Consider the following 18,105-nt stretch of genomic DNA (forward strand, 5'->3'; position numbering starts at 1 on the left):
TTGAGTGTGTGTGTGTGTGTGCTAATATTGAGGTAGGCTCGCAGTGGACAAGAGTGTGTGGTATTGGGGCTGCTGAGCTTTAAGCTGAGTGGGGGGCGGTTCATTGGGGTCGCCGGTTGCACTCATCAGCAACTCAAACTCAATCAGCAGCAACAACAACAAATGTGCGTGTGTCTGTGTCTATGGGTGTGTGTGTGTGTGTGTGTCGCTTTTGACATTTACTTTATGTATTCCGTGTAATCAGCGGCAAACAGCGGGGTGGGGGGTCGGGCATGCGGCTTATATACGCGATACGTTTGCCCGCACATATGTGAAATGCCGTTAATTATATACTTTACACTAGCCTACGTGACACACACGCGCACACACACGCACACACATTGACAGTAAGACAGGCGGCAATTTTAATATACAACAAAAGCGCGTTACATTTTCCATTGTTGTTGTTGTTGTTGTTGTTGTTGTTGTTGCCTGATGCAATTGTGCGTAGGCATTGCCATACATAGAATTCCATTTACATAAACAACAACTACAATAAATACATGCTGGCGGCATGTGGGCGGGCTGTGGGGGCTGCCTATGTACACACTCACACATACATGCATCTACATACGCAATATACATAGTTCATACACAAGCTTAAACCGCTTTTGTGCATGCGTGTGTGTGTGTGTGCGTAAAAAAGCTGCATATTATTTTTTACACGCACAAAAGTATGCAATGAAAAAAGCAAACAAACAGTCAATAAGGGGGGTGTGCGTTTGTGTCGCCCCACAGTTTTTGGCATCATTACCAACAGTGTGCTGGTGATGCCATTGCGCACACCCTTTGCCCCTGCCCGCACAACCCCCTCCCACCACCCCACTCCCTTCTGTCAAGCAGCCTCTTGCTTTGAGTATTTGCTATGCAATTTTGCGCTACACGCCACAGCAAAAAAAAAAAACAATATTAAAAAAACAATATATTGAAAAATAAAAAAATAAAATACGCTTTGTATGGTCAACTGCTGTTGTTGTTGCCCGATTACATTTGATTTGCATTCTTCATGCACTCGAAAGTGCAGCGGGTTGTTTGTGCGTGTGTTTGCGTGTGTGTGTGTGTGCTGCTTGTTGTTTGAGTTACAAGTGCGAAAAAATCGCAACATATTTAAACAAAATGCAAATGTAAACTTTGCGGGGGTTAATGCTTTTGATAAGGATTAGAAAATGAAAAGGGAGGCCCAAACAGGACTCAAATTGTAATATAACATATTTAAATGCGGCACACCAAGGGCACTTAAATGGATAAACAATTACGGAACAGTTATCTTCGGGATGTTAACGGTTATAGAATCTGCCAGGGGTAGTTGTAATATATATTTTTAAAATTACGAGCAGGCCTCGTTTTTTAGAAAAAGGCATACGATATTGTATTGCAATCTAAATAACATTACGCAATCTTGAAATTTGAAATTTTTGTAAATATTTTGAGAATAAAAGTCTTTTATCTAAAAACTATACTTCTTATTTGTTTTTTTTTTTTATGCGATAACAGCTAAACGCTTCTGTGGTCCGGTTATACAAATATCTTTATACATCATCCAAAAAGTTTAGTTGAAAAATCCTAAAAATTAAACAATATTCGTAAACTAAACTCAATTTTCATGAGTTAGACTCTCTTATTATAAAAAAGATTTAAGCTGGTAACAAGTAAGTTTGTTTAAGATATATTGAATAATCCAATGGGATTTTCAATATAATTATCTGATTCAGCGGACTCTCATATGAATATGTGGCTTTCAGGATATATATGTGAGCTTAAGAACTGAGATAAGCGGACATGGCAATATAGAGAACCACAATATTAATAAGGCACACAATATATACCTTATATAGGGGGAAATCTAATTATTATTGTGTTCCACTTGGAAACATTAAAGGGTATATTTAATTTAGTATGGATAAATATATACTTACAAGTAAACGTCCGTATACTTAGGGGAATCGTTTATGCCATAACCTGTTTTGTAAACTGGTGTTTGAATATCCTATTTTAATTTGCCTTCTGAAAATGTTATATATTTGGTACGTATTGAATCGCTCCGGCGCAAAAACTGCAATAATACGAACATAAGTATTCGATATAATACATATCTTTAATCAAACAAGGACTTGAAAGCATAATTACTTAAAATATTGTCCAAATAATCTTTTTCTTTCTTGGAACTTGGCTTAAATATTATTTTGATTTAAAATTAGTAAAATAATATTGGTTTTTAAAGCAGTTCAGGACGAAAATACTGGGTTTGCTTCCCCACTATATTTGTTAATGGTTCGTGTCTATAATAAAGCTTTAAGCAGCACATACGCACAGCCAACTTCACGTTAGTCATTACTTTTGGAGCAGCCAAGTTCAAGGCATACACAAGAATTGCGCAAGGCGAAGTTGGCTCCGCTTTCGCGCAGCGCAAAACAGACTCGTGCGATAGGCGCCAAATGAGTCCTGCTTGAAATAGTCGGTGTGAAAATTCAGCAACCACTTGGGCCATTTGGTAAGCAATAGACAGAAAGGTATTTTGCATTGAGTAATAAAGAGAAAGAGCAGGCGTTTGGATCAAAAGCTCTTTCCTGAAAACGAGGTTGCAAACATAAATTGCAAACACAACATCCGGCTGTCTGCAGCTACTTCTGCCGATGCCTACAATTCAAAGGCAACTTCAAATTATTTATCATAGGAACCAAGAACAACCATAATCAAAACAAACGACTTAACAATGAAAAAAGCATGCGACAAATTGTGTCCTTGCTATCCCGTTTTGTTTGAAGCTACAGTCTATGATCTTAGCTTCTGCACCCTTCTAACTCATTGTTGTGGTTTTCAAGTACTGCTTTGCCTATAATTCGCAGTCATATCTTCTTCTTCTTCTCTCGCTTTCAACTGGCAAGCAGATCGGCAGATTTGTATAATTTTTAATTTTTCGACCAGAAAGGCACCTTTTCTCAAAATAGGGTATTTTAACTATTCATAAGCAATGTAGCCAAATAGCACAAACCATCTTATATATACATTTTATTTAAATTCTATAAAATATATAAAATTGTATTTAGTGCTCAACTTTTAGTACAGTCAATAATAATTGTTTTCTGTATAAATTATATACCATTCTCATAAAAAAAGAGTATCAATGTCGCGACCCGCCAACTATTTGTTGTTTATGTGTGCCTCATCTCACACATATTGGTGCAAATCTGCACATATGTATGTGTCTGGCAAGCCAAGGGAAGTCTATGAATTTAAGAAGATTGCAACGCTCTGTTGCGCATGTGACGTCACAGTCCAAGGCTTTTTATGTGCGATCATTTCGTATATAAAATTATTACATATATCAACAAATTATTTACTATCAAAGACCCCATTCATACGTTATTTTAATGTACGTAATAAAGGTAGAAATATATACTAAACATCACATGAAAAAACAAGAGGTTCTAGTCGGGGGCCCCCGACTAGGGGATACCCTGAACCCTCATCTTCCAACATCAAATGCATATATATATTTTATTTTATAAGCTATATGTCAAGTTTGGGGACTCTAGCTCTTATTATTAACCAAAATTTCCCAAAAAACAGGATATCGATATCGATTTTTATCGAGTGCTTGGAAACGGAGTAAGTTATCGATTATCGGAAAAAAACTCGATCTGCGCGGGAACTAGGAGCTTGTACATCTAAGTCTTTCAAGTCTCTAGCTCTTATAGGTTCTGAGAGCTTTGCGTTCATACATACGGACGGACGGACGGACAGACAGACGGACATGGCTAGATCGACTCGGCTAGATCGACTCGGCTATTGATGCTGATCAAGAATATAAAATACAATTTACCCTTATACCCATTTTTAATGGGTTCAGGGTATAAAAATCTATTAAATGCGACGTCACAATATATGATGTTGGGCGCCGTGCGCGTAACCCTTTGATTTGAATGCCATGGCCTGTTGGCATTTTAATTTATACCTGCTGGTGCCGGGACTCGGCTCTGCAACAAGAAATTGTGTTGTTGTGACTACGCGCTGCGTATTAGGAATGACAGAGAGGCCATTTAGGAAACACAAAGGCATTATTTGTCCCTTTTCTTTGCACTGAGTTTCCTATGACCTCGACATCTCACATAAGCTACTCGGTGATCAAGACGGACGACAAAAAAGAGGTTTCATGAGCACGGTTGTTCCTTTGCAATTGTTTTGTTATTGCTTCCTTGGTAAACGAACTTTGGGTTTGATTTTGTGTTTGCAGATCAATCCAATACATCACGCATGATAAACGTATAAAAACGATAAAAAAAAGCTCAGAGTAATACCTTATGTCGTTACTTTGAATTAATAAAAAAAAAAAATAGTAGCCCGATTCCTTATGTTAAAAAACACACTTATGAAACGTTATAAATTTTATTAATATTAATGCACAGTTTTTGTTAGTTTTTAAATTGAAAACAAAATATTTTGTAGACTATAGTTGTTGAAGAATCTTGTTTCCTCTCTTCCGGTATTAGTAGTTAGTTAAAGCCATCCTTAATCCTTAAACGTTAGCATTGTAAGAAATAGTAAACAATTTAATTAGTACACTTGACAATTGTTTTTTACAATAAGATTATTGTTATGCTCACCTCTTGCCGTTCACCGCATGCCATAAAGCATAGGAAAAGTAATTTATTTGGGATTAGTTTTTTCTCATAATGTTATTGGCTAAACAGGATATAAGTGAGGTGATTTTAGCATGCAATATAAATGGTAGATGGGTGCAAATCTAGGTGCAGATTAATGAAAAATATATGTGTTTATAATTGTAGGATTTAAGAATTTGTTGAGCATTGTTTCTAATAGTGATAGTGGAATTGGAAGTAAGTAGCAGGAATAAATGGAGAAATCATGCCGAAATTGTGGATAATATACTATATAGGAAAGTTATTTCGATTTAAAACAGATTGTCAACTTGTACGTTGGAAGATATATGTAGTTAAAATTTACTTTTATACATACACGCAGCATCCGCTTTTTGTCAGGCTTGCTTGATAAATACTATTTTTTGTTTGTTATTTATTTATTTTGTTTTATAGCTATTATGAGAAAATTGTAAAGGAAGGACATGGATTTTAAAAATTTCTTTCAGCTGGTTTTGTTGACAAACTGCGCGTGACATCAGAATTTTTTTATGTAAAATTTACTTTTGATTGAATCTGAATATGACACCAAGACCTGTTGCGACCTGATGTGAAATTTTACCACTTTGAATATAAATATTTCATAGATATGTTATTTTAATTTGTTTTTGCTTATGTTTGCATTGTTTGTTATATGTATATTGATTATTTTAAAACTAAGTTTTGGTTTTTACAATGTATTGATTGTTGTTCAAATAGATGATTACATGAGTTTTAAAAATAATAAAATTAAATGAGCGCGTTTTGTCACAAACATTTGCGATTAGTGTTCTTGCAATAAAACATGAATGTTAGTTAACTAAACAATATTTACATTGAACGGTTCGGCGGTGTTTATAATACATTGCATAGATCTTACATATATTAAACCCAACGTCACGGCAATTACCTTTCCACTGGAGTCAGGGTCGAGGACATGCAGCAATCCTTACAATCCTTCGAGTTTTTGCTATAGCTGATCGGGAATGGAAAAAGTTGTGTTTTACCAATAAGAATGGTTGACCATCAGCTTAACTGTTGTTTTTACTTTTCTTTTTGGTATTTCTGTCAAAATGTTTCTTTTTGTATTTTTATTATTGAATAATAATAATTAAAATTTTACAATTGTTTTTCTTGGGGTTTTTGCCTTTCAATTTTTTTGTTTTTTTTTTTTTTATTTATTATTATTATTTCTATAATTTACTATTTAGGTCAAAATGACCAATTTCAATTTTTCTAATTTATTTTTTTATATGTTTCTGTTTTCTTTTTGTTTTTTTTTTTTTTTTTAATTTTAATTTTTGGTTTTGCTTTAATTTTGTTTGTTTTGTTTTGTTTTTTTTATGCAATTATTTAAATTTAAATACTAATAACGACATAAAAAATCAGCGCATTTTCTTCTTTTTTTTTTGTTTTCTCATTTTTAAAAATTAAGTTTATTTTAATATTTTCTAGTTTACGATTTCTGCTTGTCCGCTTGTCCGCTTGACTTGGTTTCTTTTTTGTTTCTTTTTCACTTTTGACTATTTTTAATGTCTAATTAGATATTATATTAAAGTTGTTTTTATTTATGTTGTATTAGTAGAGAAAGGAGCATTTCATTTTTGTTCTTTTAATAAATATATACTTTTATGTATATTGTTTTTTAAAATTCATTTAAATGCAACTAGTTTTTAGGAAAAAGTTTCATCATTTGCTTTTAAATATTTTTGCATTATTACATAGTACGCTAAGTTTATATATATGTATATACACACATATATTTGCTTTCAGTGTAAAAAAGAAATGTATATATATAATTATATATATATAGCATATATATGTATATATAGATAAACACTATATATACGCATATATGTATGCATGACGAAAGAAACGTTTTCCAAACAGTTTTCTTTATGTAATAGAAATGTATTAATATTGTTTTTATTTTCTTATATGTAGTATTAATCTCTTGAACTGCCAGCTTAAGCTTCTTAGCGTTCTCGTCTTCTCGGGTGCAGTTTCTGTATTTATACTTATATATTTTACTTGGGTTCGTCATTGCACAGAACTGGGGCTGTCTTTCAATTATTTATGTTTAAATCTATTTGCTGACTGTTTAAAAATTGCTTACGCTTAGTTACAATCGGTCTGCTTCTTTGTTTTTGTTTTTCTTTCTGTCAATTGATAAGATTTGCGTTTAATCCCTTTATCGATTGCTAAGCCTTACTTTGTTGCTGTATTCTCAATTACAATTGTTTTTTGTTTTTTTTTTTTATTTAGCTTTATTCTCAGCTGCTTTCAGATACTAAAAATGAGCTCAAATCATGGAAAATGTTATAAAATATTAAAATTAATTATTGTTATTATTTTTCATGATGGCAGCTTGTTTGCTATTTTTCTTCTCTCTCTGTTCTCTTTTATTATTATTTTTATTATTCTTATGTATTAGGATCGTAATCTTTGTGTGCCATTCAATAGCAAATTGTTTTGGGTACAAAAAAAAAATTGTGAAAAACACATTTTTGAATTGTGAAAGAACTTAAAAGTAAAATATATGTTTTCACCTTTTATCAATATACATAGAAATATATGAAGTATATTTCTCGCAAAGATAAATTTTCAGTTACTTTGGTTTTTAATTTGTTGTTGTTGTTATATCAAAAGCTAGAGCTTAATTTTACTAAGCTGTCCCACAAATTTCGACATTCTTAAAAAACACTACGATTTCAATATTGATTCCAAAATAAAGTGCACTCGTATTGGTAAAAACCAAAAGATAAATGTAAATTAAACTTTTGTAGAGTTTCGATATTGTATTTGCTTATAAAATGTATCAAAAGTGATTTATAAAGACTTTAAAAAATTTGAAAATTATTGTAACAAAAATATGCTGAAAAAAAATACAATTAAAAAATTAAAAGATTTACAAAACATTGCCCCTCTGCTGGAATTCTAGTCATTCACACAATATACGAGAAAATCTATTGCTTTATGTTTTGTTGGTTTTTGTTTTGCGCCATTTGATAGAATCTTAATTACTTTTTATGATTTATTTGTGATGTGTAATTTGTTAAGCTAAGTTTAAACATATGACATTTCTTCTCTTCTTTTCTCTTTTTTTTTTGTTTTGTTCGCTTTTGGTAATTGCATTTTTATATATTTATATATGCAAATGTATGTATTTGCTTTTATGGTTAATGTTGATTTTGTTCTTGTTTTTGTTTTTGTTGTGGTTATTCTTGTTTTTTGTTTTAATTTTTTTTTATATTCAAAGAAAAATTCTGATTGTTTTCAATGCACAAGATTTACAATTAGAAGCAGAATTGCTGTAACTTAAAAATCATAAAAGTAAAATGTTAAAGTTGTGAAATTTTAACATATATCGAAGTTATATTCTGTTTTAGGCATGTCGAGGCATTTGAGTTACCCGGGTTTGGTATATAAGTATATGTATTTATATATATTTTATACCATTCCAGACTCTCGCGTGACTCACATGCAATTTGTAATTTTTAAGATTTTCTGTAGCGTGTTATGTATAGAAATTGTGTGCTTGGCTAGTTTGTGGACAGTAACATACGACAAGATCGTGGATCTGTGAATCTTGTGTGGCAACATCAGCTAATAATTGAGTATGTTCGTGTGTGTGTGTGTTAAGCAGAAGAATCGTGTATTTTGAATCTGGCTTTCATCATTTGTGATCTATATATAGGTATATATACAATTTTGTATTGTATATATATATACAATATGTGTACCTAGGTATAAAGCTCTCTTGTATGTTGTTGTCCTCGCAATACTGAAGCAAAGCACATAATTTGCTATGCACCGGACATGTTTTGTGTTCTATGATGTTCATTGTTATTGGTATATTCTTATGTGATTTGTCAGTATTCTATGGTATTTTGTTAGTATTTTTGTTGTTGTAGAAAGGTGTTGAATCACTTTGTATGCATTTTGGTGTTTGTACCAAATTTCAGTATTCCGTATTTATTTTATTTAAGTTTTAATTTTTTTTTTAACATAAAAATAATAACGATTAAAAAAATGATAATTGAATAGTAGAAAGAATACCGAAAGTTGTTAATTTGTGTACAGTTTAGATACATTCGCTGTTCTCAATGCAATGAAAGAGCGAACTTTTGCCTAGAGTCTCGTGCCTTAGACAATAGATCGATCGATCATTGTTTGCATCACCAAAAAATCATGCAATTCATCAACACGCAGATATTATTGCTCGCAACCATTTAATTTATCAAGTTCGCCTTTTTTGATGCTCAATCAATTTGCTTTGCCGTTCACATTCAAATGTAATGCAGTCGATTGCATTTCATTTGCTGTGCACATCCTGGGCTAGGTATTTTTTTTTTATATTTTTTAATGCACGGAGTAAAGATATTCAGTATTTTTTATACACTGCTCGTTTTGGTATATCTTATTAAATTTTGTAATTCCAATTGGGTTTAGATTTTAATTTCGATGGATGGGTTATTCTATTGGTTTTGTATTGCTTTTAGCTTTGGGATAGGGTCTTGTTTTATTGTTCGGTTTTTGATTTGAAAATAAATTATTTTTTTTTTGTTTTGGTTAGGGATTTAGGAGGTGTTTACGTACAATTGTTTGGATATGTAGGTCGTCATATTGGTTCTGTTTAGAAATGCAGTTTGTGCTAAGTATGGGACTCTAATCCTATGTTCTTAAATCATGCAATTCCTTAAGTTTTTTTTTTTTTGTATTTTTTTATTTATTTATTTGGAATTGATGTTCTTAAGAGAAAAATCTGAACCTGGAAAAGCTACATAAACTGACTTGAATAATATGCTCAAGAAGTTTTTTATTTTTGGTTTTTTGGTTTGCTTGGACTCAGTACTTCTAATAATCTTGCTGGAGAACCAGCATAAAAAAACGTTGGGTTTCGCCTACCATTTGGATCCATTTAATTTCTACTATGTATTTCCCTTTATAAAGCTCAATACTATCAAATGAAATTGAGCGTATACAATCGAAGTCTTCGAAACATTTTTATGTAATACTGCAATTTCTTTGAAGTTTACCACAAAAACTTGGAAAATTTTTCATCTGTTTTGTGAAAATTGTCCCTTAAAGTGTAAAATATACAAATCTTTAAAGAAAATATACCCGTGTCATACTTGTCTCATTTTTTTTTTTAGTTTTTTTTAAATACTAAATGGAAGAAACTTAATTACTTGGTTTGGGATTTGCGGGTTGGAAATGTTGTTTATGGGTTAAGGGTTATTTTTAGTTTTTTTTTTTTTGAATTTAAAATATGTAAACAAATTTATTTCATGTTTTTTTAAGTCTCTTTTTTGTTTTGGGATTTTTAAAGATTTGTTTAAACGAGTTTCATTTTGTGTTTAAATTATTGTTTTTTATGCTTTTTTTTGGTTTTTTCTTGGTATTATTTAGTCAATGGTTTTTATAAGTGTTTTTTCTCTTTTTTTGTTAGCTTTTTTAGATTTTGGTTTTTTTTTTTTAATGTTTTTAGATTTACTTAAAAAGTTTCGTTATTAATTTAATAATTAACAAATTGATTTTATAATAAAACCAATAACAATAACCACCTCGCCCATATGGCTACGAGACAATAATATGTGGTGCTGATAGTAGTACAGCTATTGTGGCTAATATTGTGAACATTGTGAATATGATAAGGCACAGTCTGTCAACGACCATAGCTGCAAATTTCCAATCATTGGCAATGTCATTGTCCTCGTCCTCTTTACGTAGCTACATAATTGCAATTTAACAGTTTTAACAATGTTTCGTGTAGCATTATATTATTATCATTATAAATTTGATTTGTTTTTAAATTTTATGGAAATTTGGAGAAAAATAGAAGGAAAAATAATTTGGTAATGGTTTTTACTAATCAATCGAGCTTTTATAAACGCAGCTAAACTATGGTAAATATATATTAAAAATATATTATTTTAAATTATGGTGCAATAAAGGTTGGTTTCAAGGTTTCAACTTGTGGGATTGGTGTACAAAAAAATCTATTTTAGGGACTTAGCATGCAATCAAACATAAATTAGAAGATATAAGAAATGAAACTTATAGTAAATTTTTTATTTATATTAAATAAATTTGCTGATGTTTTCTTAGTAACTGCTATTGATATTAAATTCTACTTTTACAAAAATGTTTCCCAAAGTCGAAGGTAGCTTGCAAACTGAACAAATTTCTAGAAAAGAGTTTTCAAAACAGCCTTCATATAAAATAGAATAGTGCGATTTGTTTCTTTCGGACACACATGTTGCCTGGACTTGGCAATATAAAACATATAAAATGCTGATTGTTTAAATAACGTGTCTAACCTATAACTAACTTTGAGATACGGCTTTCTATATTCACGTGCCGATACAGTGGATCAAGTCCTGTTCTTGTAAATTATTTTCAATGCTTAATGGATATATATATTTATTTATAATTATCTGAGCCTTACAAAACCGTAAGGCAAATGTCTACAAAGGTATTTAATCTGAGGCGAAGTTTTTTACTTGCCCCCCTGCCTGCACTGTCACAAGTAAGCTTCTCAGATAAGTTTAGGTTAAGTTCATCAAAATATGATTAATTCAAACGTAGGCTATGTAGTTTTTTGGGTCGTTGACAACGACAGCACTTACCTGATCAGTAATAAAGCGAATTTCCTTTAAGATTAAACCTAATTCATATTCTGTTGATGATTTGATGCACGTATGATGTGTGACCGCATCGGGCATTCGTGTGCTGCCAATTGGCCCAATGCTGCCATCGTCGCCTTGCCTGCAACAAAAAAAAAGGGGTTTGCGGTGAGAAGCGGAGTTTGTTGGTGGACCACTAAAATGATATTAGTCTGTAGGGGTGCTTTTGTCTGTCTGTATGTGTGGGTGTGTGGGGTGTGTGGGGTGTGTGTGTGTGTGCGTAGTTGTTGTTGTTGTTGTTACCCATAAACCGTGCGATAGAATGCCGGATTGTGTGGCAGTGTTCCGCCGGGCGTCATGGGGCGACAATTGTGCCGAAAGTCATCATCAATGTCGAGCACATTGGCCAGCAGCGACTTTGAGGAGCTTCAAAAAGAGATTATATTTAGCATATCGATAAATAATTGATTTAAGTACAGAATTGCATGACATGATAGAATAGTATATAGTACCGCTCTTTCAGCTCAACATCGGATAGTATCTGATGCTTGCGCTCGGATGAGGTATCCGAACAGGGCGTTGTCGGGAATTCCAATATCAGCGGTCGTCCCGGTCGACTCATGCGCAATATCCATGGCAGCCAGCATAAGAATACGATGCGTATCTATATGCGGTGGCAAGGTGGCAGAAACAGCAGCAGGTGAAAATTGAAACGTTTAGTAGACGTACGGCAAAGATGAACTCGACTCCAAATGCGTGTAAAACGAGTATTTCAGGTTTGGCGTGTGATGAGCTGTGCGCCAGTGTGGCACGTGTGTTGGTGTGTGTGTGTGTCTGACCAACTGTGTGGTATATTTAACTGGGCAGGTAAGGATTTATTGCACTTTGCCATGAACAAAGACATGGACACACACGCACGCGCACACACACACACACTTGCCACACATTTATGATTTATATTTGATTTTGATTACAACTAAAACAACAAATATTCCCCCATCGAGAGCACAGTGGTTGTTGTCAGTGTTGTTTGCCTCACAGTGTGAATAGTGTTCGGTTTAGTGTTGGGTAACGTGGTGTTACGCTTAGCTATAATAATATTTATGTGCGGTGCTTTTCGTCTGTTGCTCTGCCGCTTATTTATAGCTATGTTGCATGCAAAATTTATCATTTACAATAAACACGTCCTAGCAACAACGACAACGACAACAAGAACAACAACAACGACAATGACAACAATAATAAAACAAAGCATTGACAACAATTTTGTATTATATAAGGCTGAAACCCACATAAATACACACACAGATACATATATACATATGCTTTTTGCTGCTTAGCTCTATTCGTTGATAGCTATTAATAAGCACAACACTACCATGTACTCAAAATAACTCAAACAACTCAAATAATCACACTCATACTCATATAGACATTTATTCACATTTGATCTATATATGCGTTGGGAATTTTATTTGGGGTGTCGGCTCTTTTTTAATGCAACAAGTTTGGCTAACAAATTAATTATACTTTTTTTTATATATATATATAAGGGGTTGTTTTAAACTATTTATGTATATTGCTTGATAATAAAATAAATAAATATTGTGGTATATTATTTTAGAATTAATTATAATTTCGAATATATATGTTGTTGAATATTTTTTCGATATATTTCTAACTAAAAAGTAAGTATCTATATTGATTAGTTTGTATCTTCGGTAGGTCTTTAATATATAGCTTTAAGTTTATTTTGGTTAACTAAACACGATGCCTTGAATACAATTTATACTTAAGTAATAAGGATAAATTCGCAAAAAAAATTGCACCCTTCTGAGCAATTTTCTAGTGCTCTTTAACAATCTCTTAATAATACCATTTTCCTTAGCTACCTTGATTTTATTTGATTTAAGCTGTGGCTAAGCAAACAATAAGAGCACAAGCATAGATAAAAATTCTTGTATGTCCAACAATCTATCTACTGTTAAGACCCCTCGTAAATGCTTCCATTAAATATTCCATAACATTGTTTATTTTTGATTAAAGTTCAAAGCGCAGCCATCGAAAGAAACAGCTAAAACCGAATCGATTGTCATGCTAAGCTGCATTTCATTCTGTGACTACCCAACTTTTTTTGTTGTTGTTGTATTTTTTCTATTTTTGCAAACCCAAGCCGCAGTGACATCTGCTGCAGCGAATGGTCGACCCGCCCAGCCCGTTGTCTCCCTTGTCTTGTACTCCTTTGACGATGGCGGTTTCGCTAACAAGCGATGGATACATGGAAATGCGCTCGAGGACGTGGCATGCAAACCAAATGCAAAGTTTTGAATGCGATCCAACAGAGAACATGGATAGAAGGAGTAGGATTGAGAGTAGGTAGTATGTAGGTGGTTTCTGGCAACCATATATCGCTTGGGCCTTGCCCCACAGACCACAGCTGTGTGCAGCTACTGTGTTTTCTCCTTCACATTATTTTTTTTTTGTTGGTCGCTGGCTTTGTGCAAATTTTGTGCAAATTGATTTGTTGTTATCACATAGAACTTAGGTTTACATGAGGGTAGCTGGGACAAGGGGCAGAGCTCTTGACATGCTCCAAGCGCTGCACATTTCTAATGCACCTGCGTTGCCAATTGGCTCAATTTTCATGCCCGTGTCACGACAACTTCTTGCAACTGGGCTAACTGTCGCCTGCCACACTGTATGTGTGTGTATTTGTTGGTCTCGTTTTGGGGCTTTTCTTCAATTGCTCCAAATTCAATTGCATGTCGAGTCGGCACAAGCGCCTGTCCACATTCTTGAACAAAAAAATAGAAAACTTTTCATGTGACTGACTTCTTAAAAGCCAATTGACTTCCACTGAGCTGCATTCGGTTTAGCGGCTCCTTTTCTTAGCCATCTTGTGAGCCAACAACTTGTTCCTATGTACTGTACACATATACAAACACACACACACACGTACTACTCGCGAGCACACACACATACACATACAATCCGGGGAAGGCATTGCAACTTTCCATTATGCTCTTCTTGCTATGGCAATAATGTGCAGAAATTGCTTTCCACTTGACGTCTCGGCCATTTTCAATTGGCACAAATAAAAAACTAGCTCATGATACGAAAATTAGACGAGCATTATACTTGGCTGCTGATATTCTAATTTTACAAGCGAAACGAGCACTTGTCATGAAATCGCTTTCAATAACGATTTAAAATAATTTGAATAGCCAAGACAATGGATGCTTCTTCGATTGGTCAAATTCACATTATTTCTAATCAATAATATTTCTAATAATAATAATTCAATTGTTTTTGCGTTTCTTTAAGTCTACTATACTATTGACTTAATAGGTCAAGTTAGTTAATTTTTAAAATAAAATTACCCTTAATAAAATTATATAATAAAGTAATATATAATATTATTATTTTCATTAGCATAGTATTATTACTATTATCAGTATTATTATTATTATTATTATTATTATTATTATTATTATTATTATTATTATTTTCATTATTAATATTATTATTATTATGATTAATTTTATTATTATTATTTTTATTTTTTTTTTTTTTTATTTTTATTTCTGTTATAATTATTAGTTTTATTATTATTATTATTATTAATTCTATTATTATTATTATAACAAATTATTAGCATCGTTTTTCTTGGATACGGTACAATATTTTAACTTGCAGTATTGTCTACTCTAAAATAATATCTTATGCTAACTATGAATGCTTAATAAAAAGGAGTATTCAGATTTTGAAGCTAATTAATTGTACAATTGAAAAACAAACATATTTTATGGTAAACATATAGAATAGTACCCACCCAATAACGAAGGCACACCACATCAAACGTTCAACATTCTATACACATACACATAGAAAGCTATTTACACAAGTAAAATACATAGTTTACAGATTTCCGATATTATGTGACAGCATATATTAAATAAATTGGGCTGCGCTTTTATCTGTTATACGAGAGTACAAATAGGAAAAAATCATTGTGCAACTAGTTACTGGTGGCTAGAAACGAGCCAGGGGGCTCAGAGTGAATGGGGTAGATGGTTTGGTTTGGCTTGGTTAGTTTGTGAATGGGTTGTCGTTGCGGGAAAAAGTGGGCAGGCTGTGATGGATTGTACAGAGAGAGAGAGAGAGAGAGAGAGAGATAGAGAGTGGCATTTGCTTATATAAAGAAAATTATGGGCCCAACATCAACATTACGATATTTTTCATTACATAAATTATTTTATAGTAGACATATTCAGTACTCGTCGTACCAGACATGTTGGCTAGTCATATTAGTTACAACATTCATTTTGTACTCTGTACATCCGTCCGTCACATTTTAGGCTCCGTATTCAACTTAATATTTTTTCATTTTATTTGTTTTCTTTTTTTCTGTTTGTAGTTTCGTTTATTTTCTGGGTCACACACACATCGACTCCGTCAGAGACGGCTGATATTTTTGGGTTTAGGCCAAGTATAGTTCTAAAACAACATAAACAGCTTGCATAAGCGCCTCTAAGTAGGCTTTAAATTAACACAATAAAAACGATATACGAAATACACAAAAACAATAATTCTGTGTACGCAAATCAAAAAACTGTGTTACAACAACAACAACAAACGGGGCAGAACAACAATAAAATTACAATCATAATAACAACAATTAATATATATATATATGTATATGTATATATATATATATATAAACATGTGTGTGTGTATTTGAATGGGTATGCATGTACTTTTGGTGCAGCAACTAGAATAATTGCATTTTGCATGGTATGTTAATTTTTGGAGGTTTCACCGAGATGTCATGAACTATGAATTGACAATGATGCGTGATACATACGAAATATATGTACATATATATGTATATATATATGCGAACGCCTATTATTATATCATAACGGATTTAAATATAATCGTAGCCCCCCCTGCGCATTAGTTTTGCAAATAACGGAAAATCGTTGCGAATTAGAATTTTGCATAACCCAAATTGGGGCGCCAAATTGTTAAATCGCGCGTTTTATGCTGCTTTGTTTACTTAAATATGCTTTTAGCGTACTCTACAGATATTTTAAAGTATTTAACACGATTTCAGAATTAATTACGTATATAAAGATACACTTTACGGTGCGCTCAGCCGGAAACACTCCAAATATATTCGGCTTTTAGCCGCAAAATTGTAAGCCTTTGCCATTTTGTTGGACTCTACATTTAAAATTCAAATTGCTGATCAAGTTTGTGGCTTAATTTTTGTACTAACGCAAAAACAAATACACGTTGAAAGAACAATAACAAATGAGTAATATGCAACACAAGGTACCGGGGCGATAACTAAATAACACGTGAACTGAGGAAACACAAAAAACATTTCTCTAACTAACACATAAATTACTTTAGCACATCTCTCAAACCAAACAAAAAAAAAATAAAGAAAAAATTGTAGATGTATTTATATGTATATATATATATATATATATATGTATATATATGTATATATATATAATTAAGTTTTGCACGTTAGGTTACTATAAAAAAATATATTTCAATTTATTATTTTCACTTAACGGCTACTTTTGTTGAGTACATTCAGATTTGCTTCCCGAATATGAACTGATTTATCTAACTGTTGCGGTCGCTTAGCAAACTTCGCTTTGAGAGAGTTTGAGTCAAAATTGAGTGAAGTTTGAGCTGCGTCAGCAATTATGCGTGGGATAGTACTCTGATGGGAACATTGACAGTGGCGTGATATTTAGGGTGAATTGTTTATGTCTACCAAAGGGGGACAGTTTGATCTTGACCAATGTCGATGTTATCACCAGGCTCTTTGTTTACAATATTAGAAATGTTTATAATTGTGCTTATGCTTATGTGCTAAGTTATGTTAAAGGGTGGGTGCGACTATGGATATGTCACTCCCCCAACCATTAGAAAAGTGCCTGTCCTCAGGTGTTTAAGTTTGGATATAGTGTAACATTTTCTTCTTTTACAATTGGTATATCTCCTATTATTGTAGGTGTTTCTTCTACTTTGGGTTTTTTATATTTTATAATTAATTTCTTAGGTATGCTTTTGAACTTATATGTCAAATACAGTGTTAAACTTATTAATATGATTACAAATATGGTTATTGTAATTATCTGGAATACATTGTTAAATTTTGTATGTGCATTTATAATTTGTTTCGTTTGTACAAACGAAAGTGGTTCTAATTTTATAACATCATTGCTTACGTAAATGCTTTGAGTATAATCTAACATATTGTTTGAAATTGAAATTTCATTAATTTGCAATGAACAATTAAAGATTTTTATTATATTGTTTCCTTCTATTGTTATTTCGTTATTTATACAATTATGGTTTAATATAGTTTTTGGTAAATTCCAAGTTAAAATTATATTTGGTTCTATGTAGTTGATTTGAAAATTTTGCAAAATTTTAGTATAACTACATTCTGATGTTATTTGGTTTAAAATTCCTGTTAAACATTCATTATTAATTAATTTTTTTGTTTCTCTGCTATAAACTTTTTTATCTTGGGTAAAATATTTTTCATGAGCTATTTCTGTCAAAATATTATTATTTTCATCCGGGTATGGAATTATTTCGAATACCGGGCTTTTTATTATTTCTCGAGGAATATGGGATATTATCAGTATTTCGTTTGTATCTGATTTAAACCAAGTGGAAGTTTTTGTATTCAACAATTTCTCAGAATTAACATGCAACAAATAGTCATGTTTTAGTAATTTTGGGTTAAAAATTCCTAATCTTGTGAGCTG

The 18,105-nt window shown here is 32.3% G+C and overlaps 1 protein-coding gene across 1 annotated transcript in view; it reads right to left on the reverse strand.

The window, feature by feature from the left end:
- Nucleotides 1-4,417: 4,417 nt before the first annotated feature.
- The window catches only part of nAChRalpha5 (nicotinic Acetylcholine Receptor alpha5), an 89,037-nt gene continuing 75,349 nt past the window's right edge, over nucleotides 4,418-18,105 (reverse strand). The window contains exons 10-14 of the mRNA XM_002057474.4: nucleotides 11,818-11,969; nucleotides 11,609-11,731; nucleotides 11,309-11,447; nucleotides 4,644-10,409; nucleotides 4,418-4,554 (exon numbers count right to left, since the gene is read on the reverse strand). Coding sequence (XP_002057510.3) covers nucleotides 10,257-10,409; nucleotides 11,309-11,447; nucleotides 11,609-11,731; nucleotides 11,818-11,969 — 567 coding nt within the window. The 3' untranslated portion in view covers nucleotides 4,418-4,554; nucleotides 4,644-10,256. The remainder of the gene's footprint in view (nucleotides 4,555-4,643; nucleotides 10,410-11,308; nucleotides 11,448-11,608; nucleotides 11,732-11,817; nucleotides 11,970-18,105) is intronic.

Source organism: Drosophila virilis, chromosome 4 (genome assembly GCF_030788295.1).
Source record: "Drosophila virilis strain 15010-1051.87 chromosome 4, Dvir_AGI_RSII-ME, whole genome shotgun sequence".
Classification (NCBI taxonomy): Eukaryota; Metazoa; Arthropoda; class Insecta; order Diptera; family Drosophilidae; genus Drosophila; species Drosophila virilis.